The sequence below is a fragment of the Spermophilus citellus genome (genome assembly GCF_964194105.1).
Source record: "Spermophilus citellus genome assembly, chromosome: 9".
Taxonomy (NCBI): domain Eukaryota; kingdom Metazoa; phylum Chordata; class Mammalia; order Rodentia; family Sciuridae; genus Spermophilus; species Spermophilus citellus.
The window spans coordinates 119,438,285-119,446,763 of NC_138191.1; the positions used below are offsets into that span (position 1 = coordinate 119,438,285).

General features: G+C 50.2%; 1 protein-coding gene across 1 annotated transcript; it reads right to left on the minus strand.

The window, feature by feature from the left end:
* Positions 1 to 454: 454 nt before the first annotated feature.
* On the minus strand, positions 455 to 7,746 carry XKR8 (XK related 8). Its single transcript, XM_081308431.1, has 3 exons — positions 7,332 to 7,746; positions 4,449 to 4,645; positions 455 to 1,859 (listed from the first exon to the last, which is right to left on the minus strand). The coding sequence occupies exons 1-3, from the start codon at positions 7,622 to 7,624 to the stop codon at positions 1,150 to 1,152; spliced, it is 1,200 nt and encodes a 399-aa protein (XP_081164557.1). The 5' UTR covers positions 7,625 to 7,746; the 3' UTR covers positions 455 to 1,149.
* Between the last annotated feature and the right edge of the window lie 733 nt (positions 7,747 to 8,479).

Consider the following 8,479-nt stretch of genomic DNA (forward strand, 5'->3'; position numbering starts at 1 on the left):
CTATTTTTCTTTTAGCACTTAACACTATCTTAATAAGTAATCCTGTTTATTGTGTCTCTCTACTATAATAAATGAATAACAGAACTAAACTATTCCAGATGCCATCACAGTGATAACAAAACCGTCTTCTCAGACTCCAGTGTCCTCTTCCTATTCCTTGTTTCTCCAAGGAATATAACCTCAAAGAGCTCCCAACAAAGAACCTTCTGCACCTGGTCTCTCATACTTCCTAATCCTAAAGATGCTTGTAGCTGCTCCCGCTAGGCCCAGCAGCAGAGCCGTGGTAAGAGAAAGCACCAAGTCCACCCAGATCCAGGTTTTGATTCCCTGCTGAATGTGTGGGCTGGCTCACCAGCTCCTGAAATTTGGAGTGTTCCAATTTTAAGTGATTCTACATCCCTGATCCATTTTTTCCAGGAGAGGTAGTAGACTTTAACGACACAGACCAGAGGATTGCACAAGTTTTTAATAATAACATATTAATACTGTTAAACAAAAATAACACGTGTCCTCACTGGCAGCAACACGTATATATACACATTCTCTTCCTCTCACATCAACTCTGAGGTAGGAGGTACACTGGTTAAAGAATAAAAATACTCAATGGGCTGTGCATGGTCCAGACCACAGGCCCACAAGGCACTTGGGCAAAAAGCAGCCCCTGGAGGAGCCAAGGCTGAAACAGCTGTGCTAAGACCCTGGAGGTGCTGGCAGGGGCCGTGCAGAGTTGGTCCACCAGCCTTTGAGATCCTACTCAGGATTGGCTGGAGCAGGCAGAGGATGAAACTATAGAGCAGCAGCTGGTTCCACAGTTAGAAAAATGTTCCCAGCACATAAAGTGCTCTCAGTAAACATTTGTTGAATGAACTGAACAAATGGGGTAGTGCAGGGAAAAATTCCAGAGAGCCAGCCCATAGGTGTCCTGGGGCCTTCTAGGCAAGATCAGGAAAACAAGGGTGGCATGGCACTTCCACCAATTACTTGAAAGGTGAAAATACCAGCCATGGGAAGCTCTGGGACACCAGCTATACTGGTTGGGGAAAAGGAGAAAAGTGTCTCCTACATAATAATTGGCACCCTTGGCCCTCCAGGGCCCAGGCCTTCTCATTTTATTACACTGTGAACTCCCTAGGCTGGTCTGACCCTGCCTCAAAGGACCCCATTCACCTCTCCCTTCCCTGACAAAGCAGCCTGATCCTTAGCCTTGGGGAAAAAGTTCTGAGCCAAGTGAATCATACGCCTGTTCTGAGGCAGCTGACTGTGTGGCAAAGGAGAGAGACTTCGGGCCCCATCCACCCGGTCAGGCTCCCAGCGGCAGCTAGGGTGGAGCCAGCGGTAGTAGACAAGGCGCAGAGCCAGACCTAAAAGTAAGCAGACACCGGCCAAGGGAAGCCACATGTGCAATGGGATCCCGACAGGCAGCCAGGTGCTATGAGTCACCCAAGTGACCACCAGCAAAACACTGTCACTTAGGAGGAATGCCAAGTGAATGGTGGCCCGGCCTCGGGTATGGCCCTCAGACACATTGAACCAGGAGAAATAGAGGATGGTGGCCACTGTCGCCCGGTACAGCCACTCAGAGGCAGGGCCTGGCATAAAGTCTGTGCCCTGAAGCCAGATCCAGAGCAGCAGCACCAGCCACAGGCCCAGAAAGTGCAGGGCCACATAGTGGGGGAAGAGGGCTGAGAACAGGGCCACCGCCAGGACTCGGGGCCCCAGTAGTAGCAGGTTCCACAGGAAGTAGATGACAGAGGAGCCCAGGCTCAGGAGGGGCTTGGAGGGAAGGCAGGTGCGCAAGGCCTGGTGGTAGTCCAGCAGTGCCCATGAGATGCCCAAGAAGGATGTGCAGATGCTAAGCCCTATAAAGAATAAGAGGAAACAGGTGAGCTCTGTGAGCAGCCTGCCTAGCATCCCCAGGCACACAGGTACCCTGGGGGTTCTGCCAGCAGCCCTGAGTTGGGTATTAGAATGCCCCCACTTGTAGACGGGAAAACTGCAGTGCCAGAACATTCAGTGAGTTCACACAACCAGAGGGCAGGGATTCAGTTGTGTAGCCTGACCTCACCAGGAGGCTTTACTTTAGGTGCTATCCTGGGACATCTTTCAAGAATGGGAGGGTATGAAACTTGGCACCCTTGGGCCTTGGCTGCACCCTGAGCATCTTCTAAGGCCCCATAACCATTCCTTTCTCAGAAGAGCTTAAGCTTTTCTTGGGTCTGAAAATCAGTCATCAGAAAGGGGCTGATTTCTCCATGTCAGAGAGAAGAGATATCCCTGTAGCATGGCAGAAGTTCTCCTCATTCCCCTCTGCTCCCTTCCATGGACACCCTGACCTTGCTCTTGTTTTCCCAAGATCCAGAAGCTGACGATAAGATATTTATCCCACATCCTCGTTGCCCAACCTGGACTGGAAGCACTAGGACCTCCAAGGAAAGATGGAAGCAGCCCTGAAATGTCTCTAGAATGCTTCCTCCCCTTTCCCATCCACCTAATTCACTCAAATGTTTATTGGGAACCTATCATATACCCATCAGATCTGTGGCCATCCCTGTCTCCAACTACCCACCTTCTAGGTTTGAGCAGGGCTAAAGTTTTTCCAGTTTGTCCAGCATGCCACAGCCTGTGACTTTTGACAAGCTTGTCTAGTTTATTAGTAAAGCCAGAAGCACATGCCTCACTTCCCTTGACCCACTCCTCCTCACCCTACAAGCCCCAGCTTGAATATCCACTGGGGTCACCCAGCCCACACACTCCTTGTTTTGGGTATCTCTATAATACCCCACCCACTTCTGCATGGAGTCTGATCACACTAATTATTACTTACTTCCTTATTTCTAAGTTCCTGGAGGGTAGAGAACAGATTCTGGCTGGACACAGTGGTGCACACCTATAATCCCAGCTACTAGAGAGGTTGGGACAGGAGGATTAAAAGTTTGAGGCCAACTTGGGCAACTAAGTAAGACCTTGTCTCAAAATTAAATAAAAAACGGGCTGGGGATGTGGCTCAAGCGGTAGCGCGCTCGCCTGGCATGCGTGCGGCCCGGGTTCGATCCTCAGCACCACATACAAACAAAGATGTTGTGTCCGCCGAAAACTAGAAAATAAATATTTAAAAAAAAAAAATTAAATAAAAAAGGATGGGGATGTAGCTCAGTGGTAAAGTGCTTGCCTAGCAGGTGTGAGGTCCTGGGTTTGGTCCCCAGTACTGCAAAAGGCAGGCAGGCAGGCAGATTTTGCTCACCTGGGATAATGTTTGCTAAATAAAAAGTTGAAAAATCAATCTCCTCCACCCAACATATGGTATAGTCTGTCTCCACTTGGCTCTGGTCCTAGATATTTTAGCACCTTAAAATAGGGGGAAAAAATGCACCCAATGAATGCTGACTGACCCAGGCTGTCACTTCACCTTTTATACCTCTTTCCTCTGGTATAAAGTGAAGATGGACTCCTGTGTCACACTGAAAGTGATGGCAGGGTGGGGACTGGGTTCTTTGGGAGGCTGTGGCATTTTTAGCAGGGGGCTTCGGGATGTACAGGGGTGGCAAAGGCAAAGCGGAGGCACTGGACTCTGAATGAGCTGTGAGTTGGAGTCTAGCGTGGCCACCCTTGACTTTGGGCAAGTTACTTCCCTTTTCCGAGAAAGCCTCCCAAGGCTCCTTACTACACAAACTTTCCCAGTGGTTGTTGAGGCTCTGCCAGCCTCCGCCACCTGCCTCTGTTTTCCAGTCACTCAGCACATTTATTGTAACTACTTGTGTTTATAGTCACTCATCCTGGCTGGGCAGAGGCTCCGCATGTCTTACTCACTGCTGTGTCCTCAGCACAGTGACAGGTACAGAAGAGATGCTCAATAAAAACTTGACTGTATGAAGGTACTCAATAAATTGTTTATTGAATAACAAGTTGCTTATTATATATCAGGTACCCTACATGCTTTATCTAATATCATCAAAGTAATAAAAATTATAATTAAGATTTATTATGTGCCACTGAGCATTATATGTAGCACCCCCTTTCATCAGTTCTATGAGGTAGGATTTTTTTTTTTTTTTTTTTTTTTGGTACTGCAGATTAAACCCAAGGGTACTTTAACACTGAATTATATCCCTAGCCATTTTTATTTTTCATTTTGAGGCAGCGTCTTGCTTGCAATCCTCCTGCCCAGGCTTCCTAAGCAGCTGGGATTATAAGCATATGCACTGCACCTGGCAAGATCATACATTATATCCATTTTTCAGATGAGGCCAAACTGATATTCAGAGAAGTTATACAATCTTCCATACTCATGCAGCTAAAGATTAACTTTAGATTTGAACCCAGATCCACTGTCTAAAGTTTGGTCTCCTATTTTCTCAACAGTTATTCTAAAAAAGCAAATATATTGCTGACATTGAAGGGAAATTCTGCTAATCCATAAAAGGAAGGCCAGCTGGTGGCCTGGTACTCACACTGGTAGTACTCAGCGCGGCCACTCTGTAGCACGATGGCCAACCCCAGTGTGAGTTGTGGCGTCGTTTCCAGGAAGGTCTCAAAGAGCCGCAGCATGCTGATGTCCAAGGACAGGAAGTCGGCATAGGCCAGGTCAAACTCGGAAGGCTCCTCCTGCTGCCACACCAACAGCCCCTGCTGCAGCCCCTGCAGGCATCTAGGCAGCACACACAGATGCCCACAGGGCCAGGTCAGCGTCCAGGGAATTCCTCAGCCTCTTACCCATCTGGCAGATGCAGACAGTCTCTGATCCTAACTTGTCTACTCACATGGTAGAGGGACTTGGGCAAGCTACCTAACTTCTCTGAACCTCATCTATAAATTGGGATAAACACAACTTTTAGTCCTGCTGGTTAGGCGCTGCCCCAAGAGCATCACAAACCTTGTTCTGTTTACCCCTCACAAGAGCCCCATTTTACATCTGGGGAAATGGCATCAAAAAGCTAGTAGTGGGGCTGGGGATATAGCTCAGTTGGTAGAGTGCTTGCCTCGCATACACAAGGCCCTGGGTTCAATCCCCAGCACCACACACACAAAAAAAAGAAGCAACAGCAGCGGCAGCGGCTAGCAGTGAGGGAATCAGAAAGGGACCCAAAACTGTTTGAATTTGAAAGGCATGCTATAAAGTTGTCCAAGGCAGTGGTTCTCACTTTTACTATGCCTAAGAATCTCCTGGGATCCTGTGGGCAAGGAACTATGGAGAGCTTCTGAGCATGGGCAACATGGGATCAGATTGTGCTCTAGAAGACACTGGCTGGGGCAAGGAGGAAGGGTGGGAAGAGTTACAGTGGAGCAGAAATCCCATTTTAAGAGGATGCTGGAGCCAGGCACAGTGGGACACACCTGTAATCCCAGTGACCCAGGAGGTTGAGATAGAGGATTCCAAGTTCAAGGCCAGCCTCAGCAATTTTGCAATGCCCTAAGCAATTTAGCAACACCCTGTCTCAAAATAAAAAATAAAAAGGACTGGGGATACAGCTCAATGAAAAAATACCCCGGGTTCAATCCCTAGTAACCCCAGCCCCCAAAAAAAGAGAGATTTCTGAAACAGCCCAGGGACAAATGGGGGGTGCAGGGCTGGCCCAGATGGGTGGGGATAGAGACTAGGGCAGAATTAAGGTTGTCCACACAGGCCTCAGGGATTAATTGGCCTGAGGGGACAGTAGTTCTGCACCCAGAACTGATCTCACTTGGCTCTAGGGGGAGAGTCCATTCCCTCCATGCAAATTCATTCATCAGATGCCAGCTGTCACTTGCCTCTATAGACCTGATACACACTGAGCGACAGGCAGGCAGGGCTCTGTTGGGGCTCTCCCTCATAGGAGCTTCTGCCTTTGGTCCTCTAATGCCTCAACAGAAGCCCCCACTTCAGCCTTGTCACGAGCAGGAACAGAGACCCTATTTTCAAGCCAAAAGTCAGCAGAAACAGGAGAAGGCAAGATGCATGAAGCACTCATGAACGCAGGCCCAGTGAGGCCTCCGGGACAGTAATACTGTGCCCCTCCATACCCATCAGGGTTTTACTGGTGTCTCCTGCAGTTCCTCACGAAAAATGGCAACATCAAAGCTCCTCTCTCTACTTCTGGAGACTCCATGCAGCTTTGTCAAAGCAAGATCTTAATAGAATTTGTAAAAATGGACTTCAAAGCAGATTTCGCCTCCAGCCATCCTAACCCAGGCCACACAATGAAGTCCTGACTTCATGGCATGGCTTTGACCCTTTGATTTCAGTTTCGCTGTCTCTACAGGCCCCTGCTAATTCTAAAAAGGAGCATAGTCTGCATATATTTTCGGAAACCCAGCCTGTGCCCAGCCCTGGCTGGCTCCAGGGGTGTTAGATAAGTCAAACTGCATGATCTCTTTGTTGTTGTTGTTGTTTTAATGGTACTGGGGATTGAACCAGAGGCACTTTACCACAGCCACATCCCTAGTCCTTTTATTTTTTATTTTTCGTTTTAAGACAGGGTCTCGCTAAGTTGCTTTGGGGCTCTCTTAGTTGCAGAGGCTGGCCTCAAATGTTTGATATTTCTGCCTCAGCCTCCCAAATCACTGGGATTACAGGAGTTCATTAGGGAGCCCAGCACACCTCTGCCCTCTTGCTCCATCTGGGGATGGGAAGCCAGTGTTGAGGGAGAAGCACACAACTGGGAAAGAAAAGGAGAGAGGGAATGAGCATGCTCTGGGGGTTCAGGGCTGCTGAAACTCACAGGGTGGCCCACATAATCATGAAGCTAGCTGACATTTGTTGGATGCTTACACTGTGCCAGGACAATTTACAGGTGCCATTTCATTTAATCCTCACAAAAGAGAAGTAGGCATTGCAGCAATGAGTAAACAGATCTTGAGAAGTCAGTGACCTGCCCAAGGCCCTGCTCAGGATTAAAAGGAACAGCAGCGCTGAACAGTGCCAGCACAACCTGAGGTACCTTCCTACTCCTTCCATTGACTCCTCACAACTGACCTGCCTGCCAGACCTCTCTCTCCGCAACTGCCTCTTTCTATAGAGGAGAACACTGAGGCTCAGAGAAACGCAGAAAGGAAGGTGGCATAGCCAGACACGGACTCCAGAAAATCTGACTGCGAAGCCCTCTTTCCCTCTTCCCTGAACACCGCTTTCCTCCACCGGAACCTGAAGGGTAGGGCTAGATAAGCTCTGGGGACTCTAGACCTGGATTCTCTTTCCTTAAGGGTCTGGAGGCTCAGCTGCTGAGATCTGGTTCCTCTTCTGGCGTCCATCCTCTCTCCCACCCCCTTCAGGGTGTCAGGAGTCTCGCCTCTACTACTAGTAGCCCAGGTGCAGGAGGTACCGATCTCCCTCCCCTTTCCGAGAGCGCAGCGCTTACCTGTACAGGTAGCCCAGCTGCAGGAAGTGCAGCAGCGCCAAGCAGCGGCCGGGAGGCTGCGACTCGTGCAGACCAACGGGGTCGGCGCACAGCCAGACCCAGCTAAAGAGCTGCAGCGCCACCGATGCGAGGACTAGCAGCGCCAGCACCAGCGCGGCCCATAGGTAGCGGCCGCTGAGCGCATACTGGCCGGCGGCCCACAGGTCCGCGCCCAAGTCGAGCAGGAAGGCGGCGGTGCCCAAAACGCCCAAGATCAGATCCCGAAGGAGAACGGCGCGGGACGACCAGGGCATGACCCGCCTGCCTCTGCCCGCTCCCTCCCCTTGCCCCTGGGACCCACACTCAATCCCAGGGTCGCGGTCGCAGGAAGGAGGCGGGAGCAGCCCTTAGGGCAGCCCCAGGCCGGGGCCTGCTGGGCGGGACTTCCCAATCCCGCCCCGTCCGGGGAGGAGCGAAGCTGGTGTATTGCCTGAGCCCCCAAGCCAGCCCTTCCGCATCCCAAATGGCGTCCCTGAATCTGATCCTGTTGCCAGCCCTTAGGGTTTCCCGGACCAGCTCAGTGGAGCTGCGAGGGCCGGGAAGACCGATGCCTTTCGCTTGGCTGGCTTCTAATTGACTGGTTTTACATTCAGGAGCCTGGAGAGTCCAGAAGGAGAGAATGGCGGGAAAACTAGAACCTAAAGTCCAGGCAACAACCGTGATCCTTTACGTTTACATTATTGCAAACCCAAACGAGGGCGGGGCGCGGGGAGGGAAAGACATATTCTGACCCCAAATGCAGTGTTTTTGCAAACTACAGGTGCTCAGTTTAGACTTGAGCAGGGGATACACCAGGAGCACAGGACGGACATGGTGGTTCATTTCGTCAGGTGATTGAGTGCACTTGTAACTGCAAGTGACCCACTTTAAACATCATTTACATATTAAAAGGAATAATGTACAGAATAAAATGCACCATGAGCATTGTTTTGTGGATAAGACATGAAACTTTAAAGAAATGTGCTTCTGGAGGAGTCTTTGGGGCTTCGTTTTCTTGATCCGGCAGTCCCAGTCTAGTTTACTCCCCTCTCATGCGGGGAAATGGGGGTGAAGTCCAGGTCTCGAGGGGGTGATGCTGCTCCAATTTGCCAGGAGGAAGGCGAGCTAAG

Coding starts and splice junctions, on each gene's coding strand:
- XKR8 (XM_081308431.1), bottom strand. CDS start 7,624: ATGCCCTGGTCGTCCCGCGCCGTTCTCCTTCGGGATCTGATCTTGGGC. Junction 4,646..7,331: donor CAGCTGGGCTACCTGTACAG/GTAAGCGCTGCG, acceptor TGTGCTGCCTAG/ATGCCTGCAGGGGCTGCAGC. Junction 1,860..4,448: donor CCGCGCTGAGTACTACCAGT/GTGAGTACCAGG, acceptor TATTCTTTATAG/GGCTTAGCATCTGCACATCC.